Raw genomic sequence first — 17,339 nt, 5'->3', positions numbered from 1 at the left:
CATCTATATAAATCCATCCAAACATGGCAACGGATTGTCAGTGAGTGGCTGTCAGAGCTCGGGGCCACGAATCAGCATCGAGTCAGGCATCGAAGCATCAAGTGTTTTTCCGAGCAGTCCGAGCAGAGCAACTGCAAACGAGTCATTACGATTTTGTGATCGATTGAAAGTTGAAGTGTTAGAAAAGCCAATAACCAAGCTCTTATTAGTCAAACTGCGCAGGTTTCTTGTGAAAACTAACCAGGTGCTGTCGTGTCTTGATTACAATAGAGCTAGTTGTTTTAGCGAGTGAAGAAGGAAGCCACACAAGACAAATCAGCTACAATTTGGTAACAGAGGGTCTCACCCTGTCCGTGGCCTTCTTATGGTTTAATGTGAAAGAGCAATTACCCATCACAGCATTCATCGCACGCATTTTCTGTGAGGAACCATGTCCTCTGTAGACAATGTCGAAAACGGTGTAGGAAAATTGCAATCATATCAGGTTTACTACATAATCACCAACAACAACGAGGGTGACTTGGATCAGGAGGACAATTTGCAAACGGTAAGTGTCGGCAGTTTGTTCGAACTGCGTTGCATTCGTGGAATAATTTCACTTCAATAAACGAGGCCGTTTTGATGGTTTGAAGCGTACGAATCGGAAGATAGAGCATAGTTGCATTTACATTGAAATGATCATTTTTAAGCACAAACCCATGGTACATTCGTAACCTAGTTAAATATAGAAAATCAGACTTGGGGCAAAATAAGTACATTTCTAAATGTTCTAGAATATTATGCCAACAAAACGATAAGCCAATTAAATGGCCGCCATCTGCGATGGAAAGGCAGTTTTTTTTGTTTTTCGCCATCAGCGCACATCGAAAAGGGCACTCAGTGAGAGGTTAAAGAGGTGTGTATGTGTGTATGCGCTAATAAAGGAAGTTAGGTCGCGTGAGTGAGAGATGTTGATGTGGAATGTGAAACAAAACATCTTAGTGGCAGCTGAGCGAGCGAAAACCACCCTTCACTCGAATGACAATGATTCGGAAAAAGATGGCGTAAACGTATCGCAAGTACAGTTGGTTGGTGCAACGCCTCGTGGCGTCGTAGTTATATTCGTTCAATCCAGGCGCACGCTTCCGACGTAAAGCAGTGAGAAGGTGTTATTCCGTAGGGAGCAGTGTTTATGTAATCCTCACTTCTAATCAGAATATTTTTCAATTCGGCCCACTTTGGGACGGACGCTTTCCCGTGTTCCATGCACCGTGACAGATTCCAACGGCCGTCGACAGTGAGCTTACGCGAAAACGGCGGAAAGTAGAGGCGATAAAAATGCAAGGACAAGTTCCGGTTACGCAGCAAGTTCAAGGTGGTTCCCCACAGGGCGCCGTGGCTGCCCAGCAACAACAACAGAATATTTCCGTGAAGATGGACCCAACGAATCAGCTGTCTTCCGCAGGTAAGTCTCTAGCACGGCATAATGAAGTGAGTGGAACCAAAGGTACCCTCCCAATAGATTTGTAGCACTACGAAGCCCCGAGTCGGTGGCGCCTGTCGAGAAGATGTTTTCCAGCATATCTAATACACGGCCCTCGAAATATCCACAACCTTTTTTGCTCCTCATAGTCTTTGCTCCGTACCTACCATTCGCGTCCCATTAGATATTAGTGGTCTACGTTGAAATAACGATAAAATGCGGTAACAAATCGATACCTGCGTGCTCAAAGTGCTTTCTAAAGGACAAAAGTGTCCTTTTTGAGCCGAAAATAGATATCATGTAATTTTAAAATTTACCCCGCTCAAGGGCAGAAGAACGTCATACAACAACGCGCATATTGATTTTCCACCCAGTGGCCGTGGTCACGCGCTTTCCGGGCGCGCGCGCTCTCTTTCGCATTAGTTTACTCATTTCATGGCAAGATGTGATGCGTTGCAGCAAGAGTTGTCTCGTTGCAACGTGACCGAAGCTCAGCGATAGCGTCACACAACAGTGGTGGCTGCGGTTTGGCCCCTTGGTTTCTTCAAATGCTCGAAACACTCTTTCTCATTTTCTTGGCCATTCTTCTTCTCTTTGTTCTTTTCCGCCACGTTGAACCTCAATGTGAGGGGAATTGCTTTGTTGAATTTGATTTCTTTTTTACCCAACTGTTTTTACTTGTCCGCATATTTCCCGATATACTTTTGTTTGTTAATGTATTTATCGTGAGTAACTTTATTTAAACATTTAACTCATTCAATTTGTAGGCTTACTGGAGCTTGCACATCGAGAGTACCAAGCAGTGGATTATGAAAACGCTGAAAGGCATTGCATGCAGCTGTGGCGGCAAGAGAGCAACAACACTGGCGTACTTTTGCTGCTATCATCAATTCACTTCCAATGCCGTCGATTGGACAAATCGGCTCAGTTTTCTACCCTGGCGATCAAGCAAAACCCATTGCTTGCCGAGGCGTACAGGTAAGAAAAAGATAACAAACATTTGGAGAAAAATATATTGTCGGTGAAGGGAAGGGTTTGCCTGTCAATACAACAGCTTCGGGAGATTCTGTCTGAGTTGTACGTTACTCAAAATGCTTTCTCCCTCGCAGCAATTTGGGAAATGTTTATAAGGAACGCGGACAACTGCAGGAAGCTCTAGAAAATTACCGTCATGCGGTGCGACTGAAGCCCGATTTCATCGACGGGTACATCAACCTGGCCGCCGCACTGGTTGCAGCCCGTGACATGGAACAGGCGGTTCAAGCGTACGTTACCGCTTTGCAATACAATCCGGTAGGTTTTTTTTGCGACCTTCTCTAGGAAGCTGATTATGAACAACTATTATTTCCTTTTCCCACATTCTTCAGGATCTGTATTGCGTTAGAAGTGATTTGGGCAATCTACTGAAAGCTCTTGGTCGGCTCGACGAAGCAAAGGTAAGCCCACATGTCCAATCTTTGTAAAAATATACATCCACACAGCATAGACCTGTAACTTATGGGTTGTAACGTTTCGAAGCGTTGCCATTTTTCTCGTCCGTAGAAAAGGTGTGTGAATAGAGTTTTATCACACAGTTTATCCTACGGGTATGCAAGTGTCTATCGAACAATTAACTGAAAAGAATGATTGAGAAATCAACCAATCCCACATTTAAAAATGAATATTTAATGTGTAAATTCCTTAGACACGTGTTAAATGGAAAGTTTTGTAGAAAACATAAATTTTAAGTACGATTTTCGAATTAAATTTGCATACCTCAAAGAGAGGCTACATAGCATTAGCAAAAAGAAAACAGAAACATCTTCACACAAACGAAATCGCCAACCTTTATTTATGTTTTGAATCCACACCCGAAACAATCATTCCGATTTCATCTAGGTTTATAGTGCCTTTACATATTCCAGTAACGACCGTTGCGGAGATAATATGTGTGCGAAATCCATAGCTGAATGATGATAATGTGACTTTTGCCTTAAACTATTTCAGCCGCAGTTATGTGCCTTATTTTGCATGACGTGAACGTTTCAATCGATCGAGCCAGTCAAATATTGATGAAAACGCATAATAATACATGCACTCGAGCGCTTTCGATTGAAACGTTCCGCAACGATTTGTTTGTGCCAGTTGAAATGATTACCTGCCTTGAAAGAATCCAGACGACCACGTGGCGTAATCGATTGAACAGCAAGCGACCCAAGTACACCAGATCATTACTCCAAAATACATCTTCTTCGACTGCTGCGGGTCTTCGACAACGCGAAAGAACTACGCGCGCAGCTCTATCGGAATATCCCGTTACGGCGTTAGAGAGCGCGAGCTGAAATTAAGATTATTTTTAAGTGATGTTCCGGATTACTGCTGGCGGCAGGTAACGTAATTTGTTTGATTTTCAAGTGGCACGAACAAGTGTTGTATCTTCCCGTCAATTGGAGTTTCTCGTGCTGGTGGCATCTTGGCATAGACAAGAATATGCTATGGCGGATCGTTTACTCTACCCACCAGGACGAGGAATCCAGGGAAGACTCATAACCTTGTTCGGTGAGGATGGTGCCTCAAACATATGCCGAATATTCAAATTTTCTTCAACAGTAACTTTTAGACTAAACTGAATGGCGAGGAAGGAGGATTAGGCGTTTTAGGAGCGAGATATCTTTTCAATGTGGCTTGAATCGATTGAATAGCATTATTCGAAACATTTATAACATTTCATGTGTTTCGAATAGTCCTATGGACACCGCATAGACACAATTTTATTTTTTACATCGTACTACAGAATTACATTTACAAGCGTGGCCGAGGCAAACATATGGCAGTATCGAAAAGCCACGTCCATGAAAACAACAAATCCACACGCACTTACACCAATAACTCTCTTTAGTTCCCATTTATGTTGCCGTCAACGGATGCGGAAGGATGTGCGATCGGAAATTGCTTCTACACCACTGTGAAACACGGCGCGTTTTCGATTATTTTTTCGTCGTGTTATGTTTTATACTATTGTTTTTCTTCTCGAAACTCTAACATCTCTTCCAACTCTTCTTAAATCTTGTACATGGAATTATGAGAGCACAATTCTTTGCTGTCAGATATTTTTACAACTAAATAATGTATTAGGACATATCTTGTCTTGGGAAAAATCGAATAGCAAAGAATAGTGTAATTCTTATAATTTATGTGCTAGAACCAGATTGAAGTGCGCAGAAAAAACCTACATCACCACAGCTACGATATAATTATATTCAAAAACTACACATTGTGCATAGAAAATGTGATAAATGTATAATTACAGCGCGAAATTCTCTAGCCTCAGCGTACTGGCGATAGACGGCAGCCGCTATGGACAAGCAGAAGCATGGATACGTTTCCAGTTCCTGTTTGACAGATTTTCTCTGATATTTTGCATGTTGAATGATTTTATTTAGTTTTTAAAACTGCATACCCTTTATACAGGAGGCTGAAACATTGACAATATCTTCCATCGTCTTTGGAATTAACATTGCCAAGTAAATCATCGATTAAATACCGCAACGGGTGACGGGTGACCCTTTGAAATGGAAGATAGTGCAATATTTCAGGCTTCTGTCGCACTATGAAAGCGAATAGATCGTTGATGGGTCCAGCGCCACCAAACTATCTATTTTTTCCTACTAATTTCATTCTTTGCAGGTTTGTGTAAACTGCAATATAATATATGCTAAAACATGATGATTTCTATATTTTTTTCTCATTATTGAGTGTTTTAGGTGTCGAAACGAATCGAGTAAACAAACTGCACTCTCTTTGCACTCGCACAATTCTTCACAGGTTCATTAATTTTGCTGATTTTCATTTTAGACGAATTTGGAATGTACTAACGGTAGCCAAGATGATTCTGAAAAGATCTGTCTGAAAAGATGATTCCTGTCAGTTTTGAAACACGAACATGTAGATCAACTTTGAACTGTGGTGTCCCCTATGTGCATTTTTGTTTTTCTTCACTTAAGTCATTTTCGTTATCCGTTATGGTAATAGTAAACAAATATTATTGCTCTCATTTGATTCTTCACTTTGCTTTTTAGCACATGATACTATGGAAAATTCGGGTACATGTCATGCATTCAAAGTAGTGTTTTGTTTGCAAACTTTTAATATTGCTTCGGGTATAAAATAAAATGTCGTTCATCCTTTCCTTTTATCAGACGCGATGATAAGGGTTATAATTTCCAAGCCGCCAAGTTGGCAGGTAATATGAGATTTGCTACCGTCAGTTCAGAAAGATTATAATAACATGTTCTTGTAAAAATTGAATAAGTTCCATATGAAAAATATTCTGGTGTAGCAACAACTACTTAACGAGGTCGTTGGTTGATCACACTTCTATACTTATGGTTTGTTTAGTTTTTTTGAAATGTTATTGTGCCAGTTTTACATTTAAACACGGAAATCATCATGTTTCAAATTGTTTAGCAACCTTCCTCATTTTCAGAGAAAATCTGTCAAACATTCTAGCAACTGATTCTAACTTCTGCTTCCCCCATTAGCTCTGCATCTTTTGTTTTTGTTGTAAAATTTACAATACACGCGATTTACGATGGTTGAGAAAACAAAGTTCCGTCAGCTCCCTCCTGCAAACTAATCTTCCGTCGAAACACAGCACCGCCATATTCGCCTCTAAAGCAACGGTGAAAAAAGATCGTCGCAGCATAATTCTTTGCACAAAACAAAATAATAGACCGTGTATAGAGCCAAAACAAACAACATTCTTTCACAGACTTTTCATTCGTAGCTGTTTTTAAAGGTTTTTCTGCAACTTCCTTCTGGATCCTACTCCAACCAGTATCACCGGCGCATCCACCATAACCCGTCCGCTCAGACACACCGTGTGCGGAGGGTGCAACGGGTTGTTGATAGAGCTTATATAGGCTCCCCCTTTCTTCCTGTGTTGCGTTTAGGCAAAAGAAGCAACAAAAACAGAAACGGAACCGGGCCATTTCCTTTCCTGAAAGGGTCGCATTTGCTGCGCGGATAACCAGCCGCCATATATTCACACACAAGACCTCACCAAAGCGGTGTTTCACTTGACTGTCGCGCGTCGCGCAATTCCGTTTTGCTCCCGTTGCGTTTCTCTGTTCGTGCGTGTGGATTTGCATTAGAGTTCTTGAAGCCCAAAACAGGATCCGAAAGGAATTCATCCCCCGAACTCGAGACAGCGAGAGGGACCGAGAAATAAGGAGACACACAAAAGGATACTAACGTATCTTGCTGCAGATTGCAATGTTTGGCCGCTTGGAACGTACATGATGAAATGAGAGCATTAATGATTGCAATGAGTGCACGTGTGTAATGATAAATTAGCATTTTCTTATTCCCCGACATGAAGTTGCCTCTTGAACATGGCTGCTATTTGCTGGAGTAGCATGGAAACAGTGGCTTGCAGTTTCTATCGAAGACTTCTTTCATGTTGTTTTGAGCTTTGCCTGAAAATACAAATCCTTGTTAAAAATCAGTTAACTGACAAACCAAATCATGTTGCATCATTTTTCTCTCATTTCATCAATAAATATGCCTTCGTTCAAAGACGACGTAAAAAACAACAGCAATTTCCAGTTGGTAGATCCTTTAATCAGTATTGAAAATAAGCTCTGTCATAACTTTTTGCAAGTGGAATTTTGCTTTCTTTTCATTTCCAAAATCAAATCAACATGAAACAGGTTCTGTTTTCGTTCATTTTCATAACGTGTAGGCAGATATACGGATATGTTAAAAAAGAAATAACTAAAAATATTTATACCCCAACGTGAACACAATACTAACATCTTATTTCTTTCTTCTCTTTTCCCACACGAACGTTTTGGTTAATGTTCCAACTTTTTCCTTCCTACTTTTTCCTCATATTTTGATCATTGAAACATTTATTTGAATCCTCCTTCTCTAATGGATGAAAATGGCTCAAATGATACTTCTTGTACAATACGAAACCAAAACAAAAACGTTTGCCAAAATCGAACAAATCGTTTGTGGATGGTAATTGACCACGGTCGTCGTGCTTCGTGGTACGTTTAGGCATGCTATCTGAAAGCCATCGAGACCCGACCTGACTTTGCGGTTGCATGGAGCAACCTGGGCTGCGTATTCAATGCACAGGGCGAAATATGGTTGGCGATACATCACTTCGAGAAGGCCGTCGCCCTCGATCCGAACTTTCTCGATGCCTACATCAACCTGGGGAACGTGCTGAAGGAAGCTCGGATCTTCGACAGGTGAGTGAGACTGAGACAATTTACTCTACATCCTACCACCATCCGTTTGGGCCGCCGCCGACCCATCGCTGATGTGTGTCCGTACCGTGTCGGTGTGATTCTGCTCCTAAAACACACAACAAACATATACACTACGCAAACGGGGCTGGGCAGTAAGTTTAAAAATAAAATTCCAATGAACCAATATGTTGCGCTTTTGCGTAACACCCCGGGTAGAGAATGAACGGTCAGAATGTGGTTTAGCTTTGATGTGGGTGACGACACACTGATGATCGATCATGTGTGTTGGTCAAGCCTCTCCATCTTTCTGGTTCTGGTTCGGTCCTTACCTGATTGGGCTAACGGAACAGGGAACCATGCTATTTGAACTGTTCAACTGTTTCCCTTCCGTGATATACATATATTCTGCTTGACACATTTTATGCGAACCATGTTGTTTTTTTCGGTTCAGATAAGACCTTCTTCCCTTCGGGTACTGATGATTGCTCCATGGAGCGAAATCGATCAACCGTGTTACGGGGATTATTTTTGGCTCGACGGGCGGTGGGGCACACACGTCTCGTAGGTATTTTACTATCAAGTGCTCAACGCGGCCACGTAACGCTGGCCCGTGTGAGGTCAGTTCAACGAAAGGCACACATAAAAAAAACAATCGAAGGTGATAAATCTTTCATGAAAATTTCCTAACCAACGGTGACTGCCTGATGTCGATACGAAGCCACAGTGTAAACGGCGTAGCAAAGTTGTGATATTGCATTTGTAACCGGTCATGTTCGCGTGTACCCTGCGTCGGTTGATTGATGATTTACCTCGTGGTCAACTGTATGTTTTTAACATTTTATGCCCTGCATAATTTATTTCCGTGTCGAGAACATTCTTCTTCCTTGACGTTCGAAAAATGATAATTCTAGTGCTGCAAAGTTGATTGTACTATCGTGAGAATTAGGTAGTGGTTTCCCTCTTCAGTGCAGTTTTCTCTGACATAACGAACATTTTCAAGTATTACATTATGCTTCAACGATTACCATGCCCAGTCAAGCAGCACAGCATTGAGCCGTCAAAGCGGACGTACTTGCGGATCCTTCTGAAGTAGCAAAGGTAGAACTGAACGCCCGTGGGTTAGTAATCCTTACTGCTGCGTGACAATGAAAGAAAAAACTGTTACCAGCTGGCGGCAGCACTATTCCTATAAATATTTCGCGCGCCCCATTGCTTCTTTGCTCCCGACTGCTGAGAACTTATCGCTCAAGTACGCAATTCAACTCCATTTTTCATCACGCAACGGTTGGTTTATAATATTTGCTTCAATGGGTTGCGAAATGGAAAAGAGCGTGCCTAGCGTCCGTGGTGTTCTTTTACATCTTGAAGGGCTGGCGCGGCCCTGTTTGTCGCCATAATATTTCCACTTCTGTGTGGAACCATTAAGCCGCGGCTCTCATAGTGCACGAGTACCGGCGGTGGTGGCTTTTTAACGGTATCTTTTTAAAAATCCTGCGTTACTCCTGGAGTCCTGTTTTATCCTTCTTTGTCAGAAAAGTATACCTATTCATCTGCCAAGTCGAAAGTGGATCCGGAGCCTATAATAAAAACATTCTCCTTACAGCGGAGAGCAAGAGAACACCTTTCTAGTAATACAGAGAGAGAGAGAGAGCGAAAGTTGGATAGAATTGAGTATCGTGTGGCCGGTGGGAAAAAACGCGAAAATTGTTCAGCATGGAAATTATTTATGAGAGAAAACGTGTCCTGTCGTCGAATTCGGCTGTGGTACCGCCTTCGTGCACAGTTCCGATTTAGCCGACGCCGAACACGGTTGCGAACATTATGGTTTTGGCAAACGCGCGCCGTTCCGAAGCAGCATCATAAACTCGAGTTCGTGGTTTTAGCACAGAAAAAAACGAATAGTAGTGTACAGTAGACTGTTCATTAGCCAACTGGTTCAATAAACCTAAAAAATAGATCTAACAAATGCAATAAAAAAAACCTTTATCCGGGTGGCCTTTAGGTTGTGATCGCAATGTTAGAAACGAAATAGGACGAAAAAAGTAATACACAGTTTCACACAGTTGAGGCCCCGAGCACGGGTGTCCACCGAAGATTTTGAAGTTGAAGCCCATGCTATGCAACAACTTTATTTCCATTTACAAACTTTAAATGGTTCTAGTTTAGCCAAGTTGAATTTGTGGCTGCTTTTGGTGGGGTTGTTTTTTTTTTGGTAAGGCAGAAAAATGTTAGCGAAAGCTGAACAAACAAAAGTCCCTCCAAAGACAACGGTACCGCGCGCGTTGGTGGATAGCGAAAAGCAAAGAAAAACTAGAAAATGCCAAACTTTGAACCCTCCAAAACCATTTACTTTCTCGTCGGATGTTGTGTAATTCTATGACTGTTACGTGGCCTATGTAGATACTTAACGTGTTTATCTTGTGCCAACCCAGACGTGTGTCACATTTTTCACGTCGCATTCAGCGAATTTCCTGTCAACGATTTGCACACTATTTTTATAATCGACGCAAATGCCACGCACCCATCTTTAAAGTGTTGTGTAGTTATGGACAAGTTCTGATCGGTGTGCAGTAATCAATTAATTATTCGAACATGATTCTTTATACACATACTTTATTTTTAAATGCAAATGCTGAGTGCAAATTCATCCACTTTGAGGAGTTATTTTTGAACATTCCAATGCATTTTGGTCAGCAGCCAGCCAGCCAGCCGGCCGGCCGGCTTCCCGGTCGAACATGAATGATCACCGATGAAGGGTGGAGATGGCCCACATCTAACTTTTTAATTTTATTTTCAAATGAGAGTTTCGCATTTGAATCTGACCGAATGACCAACAGAGATTAATGCATTACCAGTGGATATTGAATGACAGCAGCGGTGCCAGTGACGATGCTCTCACGAACGAGATTAGCCGATGGGCACGCAACATCTTTTATTAGTCGGAAAATGCGTCTTATATTTTTTCTAATCCCGCTCTGTTGTGCTATGGTGCACATAATTCATGTTTTCATTCGAAGCATTTGCAAGCGTTTCATCCGCGCATTGGTCAGATTTCCCTAAGAAAGCAAAAGACCCGGCCCCCCGTTTATGTTCCGGTCGAAAGAGGCCCGGCTTAATTGGATCATCATCAAAAGAGCAGGTGTTTCTCATCGCAAATTTAATTGCACCGCTACGTTAGCAAGCAACCGTCTCTTGGGGGTCAGGATCACAACTACCGTACGTTCCCTGCCGAACGAACACGGCTAGAGAGTCACACCTTCAACATTCTGGTGGCAAGGCTCGCCTTGTGTTACACGCGTGACATTTGGTTCACTTTTGTGCCTGAAGTGATAGTAGATAAACTTTCAGTTCTGATTTTATTATTTTTTCCATTCAGATTAGTCACAAGAGCTCTTGCGGCGATACACTTGCTACTTCGTTCCACATAAAACACCTTCGCGCTGCGACACCGTTTGTTGACCGAAAGTAAATCACAGAACCACACGGAATCGTTTCCATCAGATATCGTCTCCAAGAGTCGCCCACCAGAGGCCAAAAAGTTGGCATCTGTGTTTGTCACGGCACGGTCGTCGTCGGGGGGAATCGGTTGATGCGGTTGCGAACCCCAAGGCGACCTACCTTTTGACATTTTACGTGCTTTCTTCGATGCTATTCTTGTGCACCTCCGGATATGGCTAACGATTTACGATTTCTAGCGTATCACGCCGCGGTTGCCAACGACGGGCCCCGATATATGTCGAGGGCCATCATTCCAAACGAACTGCTAAATTGCTACTCATTACATGGCGACTTGTGAATTTGTTTTTGCGTCGAATGGCAGCATTATTTGGCTTGTTGACAACCGTGTTTTTGGCTATTTCATAAGATCCTGGCCAATTTTGTTTGTTTGATTTTGAGCAGGAGTAACGTCGTGTACCGTCCACAAAACTGAGGCCGCAGACAGTGGGTAGAAAGAGAGAATATGGTAGTGAAATGTTGAACGTCGGGTGCGCGGCTAGAGAACTAGAACATCACAAGAGTGCCAAATTGCATTTGTCGGCGATGTTGTTCGACAAAACAGGTACAATCTGCCGTCAGCACCACGCACCGTCGTGTCGTTCCTCTGCCTTGGTGCTATCCGTTTTGATCGGTGCAGTGTATATTTTCTAACTCGGTGTTCCACACGGCACAGAACAGGACTTCGAACATGGATTATCAGTGCATTGTAATTTACACTATCGTGCGCATAACGCCTTACCATCCGTTCAACTCGCTGTCGGAGCTGAAAGCGAGCCAGGAAGGATGTTTCGATTGGATTAAGTTCTACATCAAAAGGTTAGCAAAGTGGCAGAAGATGACTTTATGAAGGTGGCCTTGAAACCTTTATTAAACATGAATAACAACAGTCGGTAAATCCAGTCAAATGCGAATATAATATCTAGCTTCATTTTCTACGAATTATGCTTTCAACATACTACATAATGTGTCTTGTTCTTAGGCTAGTTTGTTGCCTGTGTACGCCCGATGAGAGTTTAAACAGTCTTTCCGAGGGGCTTTTTTTCTCAATTAGTCCTTATCCAGACAGAGCCCCGTAATTAGGCCTTTTGCGAGGCGGTTTTTTCAATGTCTGTATATGTCGCTCGGCTCGGCTCGTGTCTGTGGTTCGTGGTGCGCTCCTGCTGCGTGACGCGGCAGTGTACGCCATAGAACATTTTGAAGTACCTTTAGATGTATTATTTCTGGTTTTCACAGGTCAAACAATTCCGTGTTTCCGTGTAAGTGGCGCGAAAGTCACGCACAACGATGGTCTGAAGTGGTGGGTGCTTCGTTACGGACAATTCAAAATCTGAGCTCTCTCGTCCCACGCCAGCCAGCAAGGACTGTGTGGTCTGGTCTGGTTGGTGGCGGTTGAAGAGGGCAATCAGTTTTTATGCTGTGCTAGAAGAGAATCACTTTCCTGCTCATGCCCTTGTTGTTGGTTGATGCATCCTTTTTTTGGGAGCAGCTTTCAGATGAACCTATTTAAAGGTTTCATTTTTTCCATGCATTACCAACGTTTTTCCGTTCACACCCACACATCGTTCCAATGGCATGGTTGTGGTTGGCTCACAGAATGGGCTTTGGAATTGAAAACCAAGATCGTATCTGTTGACGTGTTTTTGCGTGTGTCCCCAATTTCTTCGTCTATCGTTTGTGCCTCCGAAGGAGAAGTGATGATTTCTAAAAATAATCTTATTGATGTAATGGAATTTGTTAAACTTCCTGCTGCCACTGCTCGTCGCTCTACCGTCATCATCAACATCTCCTGGTCTGGTCCTTGATTGATCTTTATCGAGCGACCCCAAGCCGAGAGAGCGCGTCGATGGAGCAAATAAACAAATGAACGAACGAACGAACTTGCGTTGTGCGTCCCGATTCATCCTGGCACGAAGCACGAGACCAACCACCCATAAGATGGAGAATTGAAATTGATTCCTAGCATTTAAACCGTGGGCGCACACGCAGACTGGTGGACGACGTGCACATAATCCTCATAATCCTGCTGCACGCCTCGGCAGGTGATTGGAGAAAGTCTATTTCAATTAAGTTTACTTTTATGTTCCGGTCGTTGGGAGCCGCCTGATGGCAGGTAACGAGAACCGGGAAATCGCCGGAGACTATAGCTCCGGTTGGGAATTCTGAAATGAAAATTTCATTCGCGTCTTTTACCTGTGAAGAACCCCCGAGAAGAACATTCCACTCTGTGGCCGATGTAGTAGAGTTAGGTTGCGATATGAAGATGACACAATTTAAATTCTTTGCATGGCAATGCAGCAGCATTTGAAGTAATTATTCATTCACGTCGCAATAAATCACCAGTCGGCGGTTCTCGTTGTTAAATCGTTATGCTCTGCAGTATAAACCAGTTTGACGTCGTATCGTACACAGGAATCAGTTCTGATGAGTTGTCTCGTTTCGTTCTTTGGTATTTTACAGAGCCGTTGCTGCTTACCTTCGGGCGCTTAATCTGTCGCCAAACAATGCGGTCGTCCACGGAAATCTGGCGTGCGTTTACTACGAGCAAGGGTTGATCGATTTGGCCATCGATACGTACCGCCGGGCGATCGATTTGCAGCCCAACTTCCCGGACGCGTACTGCAACCTAGCGAACGCACTGAAGGAGAAGGGTCAGGTGAAGGAGGCGGAGGAGTGCTACAACATTGCCCTGCGCCTGTGCCCCAACCATGCCGATTCGCTCAACAACTTGGCCAATATTAAGCGCGAGCAAGGCTACATCGAGGAAGCGACGCGTCTCTATCTCAAGGCGCTCGAAGTGTTTCCCGAGTTTGCTGCGGCCCATTCGAACCTCGCGTCGGTGCTACAGCAGCAGGGCAAGCTCAATGAAGCGTTGTTGCACTACAAAGAAGCGATTCGCATTCAGCCCACATTTGCCGACGCGTACTCGAACATGGGTAACACACTGAAGGAAATGCAAGATGTGGCCGGTGCACTGCAGTGCTACACGCGCGCCATCCAGATTAACCCGGCCTTTGCCGACGCGCACAGCAATTTGGCCAGCATACACAAGGACTCGGGCAACATCCCGGAAGCGATTCAGTCGTACCGGACCGCACTCAAGCTGAAGCCGGACTTTCCGGACGCGTACTGCAATCTGGCGCACTGTCTGCAAATTGTGTGCGATTGGACGGACTACGAGGCGCGCATGAAGAAGCTGGTGGCCATAGTGGCCGATCAGCTGGAGAAGAACCGTTTGCCATCGGTGCACCCGCACCACTCGATGCTGTACCCGTTGTCGCACGAGTTCCGCAAGACGATTGCTGCGCGCCATGCCAATCTCTGTCTGGAGAAGATCAACGTGCTGCACAAGCCACCGTACAAGTTTGGGCGCGAGCTAAACGGTGGCCGCCTGCGCATCGGATACGTGAGCAGTGATTTCGGCAATCATCCAACGTCTCATCTGATGCAATCCATCCCCGGTCTGCACGATCGTTCGCGGGTTGAGATCTTTTGCTACGCGCTCAGCTCCGACGACGGAACCACGTTCCGGGGGAAGATAAGCCGCGAGTCGGAGCACTTCATCGACCTGTCGCAAGTGCCGTGCAATGGCAAGGCAGCCGATCGTATCCACGCCGATGGTATCAACATTCTCGTAAACATGAACGGCTACACCAAGGGCGCGAGAAACGAAATCTTTGCCCTTCGACCGGCCCCGGTACAGGTTATGTGGCTCGGTTACCCGGGCACGAGTGGCGCCTCGTTTATGGACTACATTATCACCGATCCCGTAACTTCGCCCCTCTCGCTCGAGGCACAGTACAGCGAGAAGTTGGCGTACATGCCGCACACCTACTTCATCGGCGACCATCGGCAGATGTTCCCGCACCTGAAGGAGCGCGTCATCGTGAGCAACAGGGCGCAGAACGCTTCGCTTGCTGACAACGTGGCCGTCATCAATGCGACCGATCTGTCGCCGCTGGTCGAGAGCACCGACGTCAAAACGGTGCGCGAGGTAGTGCATTCCAACAAACCGGTGGAAATTCAGCACAAAGTAGCGGAACTGCCGACGACGACACCGATCGAAACTATGATCGCCAGTGGCCAGGTGCAAACTTCGTTAAACGGAGTGGTGGTGCAGAATGGGCTGGCGACGACCCAGACCAACAACAAGGCCGCAACCGGCGAAGAGGTCCCGCAAAACATTGTGGTAACCACCCGTCAACAGTACGGCCTGCCGGACGATGCGATCGTGTACTGCAACTTTAATCAGTTGTACAAGATCGATCCGCTGACGCTACAATCGTGGATCTACATACTGAAGCACGTGCCCAACTCTGTGTTGTGGCTGTTGCGCTTCCCCGCCGTCGGGGAGGCCAACATTCAGGCCACCGCCCAACAGATGGGCATCCCGGCTGGGCGAATTATTTTCTCGAACGTTGCCGCAAAGGAGGAGCACGTCCGTCGAGGACAGCTTGCCGACGTGTGCCTAGATACGCCGCTCTGCAATGGCCACACGACTTCGATGGATGTGCTATGGACGGGAACCCCGGTCGTAACGTTACCGGCAGAAACGCTTGCCTCGAGGTAGGTATCATAGACAAACGCAATGTCAACAGAACACTGCTTTGTAGTGAACACAAAATTAATATTTTTTTATTTGCTCTCTCTCTTTCATGTAAACACAAAGGGTCGCCGCATCGCAGCTGGCAACACTAGGGTGCCCGGAACTGATCGCCAAATCGCGCCAAGAGTACCAGGACATTGCGGTCAAACTTGGCACCGATCGGGAATATCTGAAAGCAATTCGGGCCCGTGTTTGGATAGCGCGCTGCGAAAGCCCCCTGTTCGACTGTAAGCAGTACGCGCAAGGGCTGGAAACAGTGTTCTACAAAATGTGGGAACGGTTTGGGCGCGGCGAACGGCCCGATCACATTTCGGCCAAACAAAAGTAAAAACCCCCACGACCCTAGGGGGAGGATTCGGCGGAAAACGACACTCATGGTGCAGATTAAGGAGCACAAATGTTGCCCTCTCTAACACCGACGATGGCTTTTTATTCTTCTCTTATCGGTTTTCACGTTTCGAATATACGCACGCACGCGCGACTGTTTGCGCAAACATTTCAATAGCGCCACTGGCTTCGGTGGTTTTAACGGAATGGGTTTTGTTGCTATTTTTGTAAGATTTTTCCTATGTTAGGACGTATTGTTAGGGCGGTAGCTAGCAGAAGGGACTTGTTTTCTTTTCTTTTTTCTACAAAGCCACAAATCGCTAGTGCAGAGGCGGTTAATAAGTTTTAATTTAATTTCAATCATTACAGCATTTCTCTTACAACTAAAACGTGCGGACACAAAACGAAAGTATCTGTCCGATAAGATTGCTACGTTTTCTCCATTAGATAAAACTTTGTGTACATACCGCTAGATGACGTTTCATCAACAATAAATTGATAGGACATTCGACTCCCCAGATCTTTGTTTCATGACCACAGGTTTATTAGCTACACACAAAATGTTTTAGTCTGCCAAGGAAGAAGTGTGTGATGTCGTGCGTAAGGAAACCGTTTTTTCAAAACACGTTCTTGCTATTAATGCGGATTTTTTATAGTGTACATATTTTCCTTCGTCGTATCATAACTAAGGATGAATAACAATCCGCAGATTGGAAGAAATCGTAGAAACCATCATAGGATGGTGGTCGGTAGTACGCCTTCCATAATTTACACAGGCGGACGGACATGTAGGTTTTAAGGTATTTCGAATGTATGCTACTATAAAAAAAACCAGAAACACGTTTACAATTACTTAACAAACGGCTGGGTATTGCATATTTTATTGTTTTTTTTGCTCATCCGAACAATGCAAGAATCACTGCCCACAAAAAAGAGATCTTTCGGGCTGCTTACGGTTTGAGAAAATATGTGGTTTCGGTGAGTTGGAAGTTCTAAATGTGGCGTTTATTAGCGTGTAGCTCATCAGTTCACCGTGTCTCGTCTTCAAGGCTTACCGACGCTCTTTGAACATAGTGTTCTTGGAAACTCTTGCTTTCGATAGAGCTTGTTTACATGTTCAAAGTGTGTTGCTCGGAAAATTCATTCCGCACACAAAGTTAATTGCAGTGTGTTGATGAGTTTTGTCAGACATTGTAACAAACCAATCATT

General features: G+C 44.5%; 1 protein-coding gene across 2 annotated transcripts; it reads left to right on the top strand.

Moving 5' to 3' along the window:
* Nucleotides 1-167: 167 nt before the first annotated feature.
* Nucleotides 168-16,972, top strand: LOC131216828 (UDP-N-acetylglucosamine--peptide N-acetylglucosaminyltransferase 110 kDa subunit). 2 transcript variants are annotated; one of them, XM_058211412.1, is made up of 8 exons: nucleotides 168-547; nucleotides 1,258-1,444; nucleotides 2,230-2,440; nucleotides 2,572-2,755; nucleotides 2,830-2,898; nucleotides 7,505-7,701; nucleotides 13,657-15,762; nucleotides 15,866-16,972. In XM_058211412.1, the coding sequence occupies exons 1-8, from the start codon at nucleotides 431-433 to the stop codon at nucleotides 16,128-16,130; spliced, it is 3,336 nt and encodes a 1,111-aa protein (XP_058067395.1). In that variant the 5' UTR covers nucleotides 168-430; the 3' UTR covers nucleotides 16,131-16,972. The 2 variants fall into 2 exon arrangements, with proteins under 2 accessions (XP_058067395.1, XP_058067396.1); XM_058211413.1 differs by lacking the exon at nucleotides 168-547 and adding an exon at nucleotides 1,043-1,145.
* The last annotated feature ends 367 nt before the right edge of the window (nucleotides 16,973-17,339 follow it).

The sequence above is a fragment of the Anopheles bellator genome, chromosome 1 (genome assembly GCF_943735745.2).
Source record: "Anopheles bellator chromosome 1, idAnoBellAS_SP24_06.2, whole genome shotgun sequence".
Taxonomy (NCBI): domain Eukaryota; kingdom Metazoa; phylum Arthropoda; class Insecta; order Diptera; family Culicidae; genus Anopheles; species Anopheles bellator.
The sequence above is the reverse complement of the archived record's forward strand: the minus strand, read 5'-3'. Positions and strand labels throughout refer to the sequence as shown.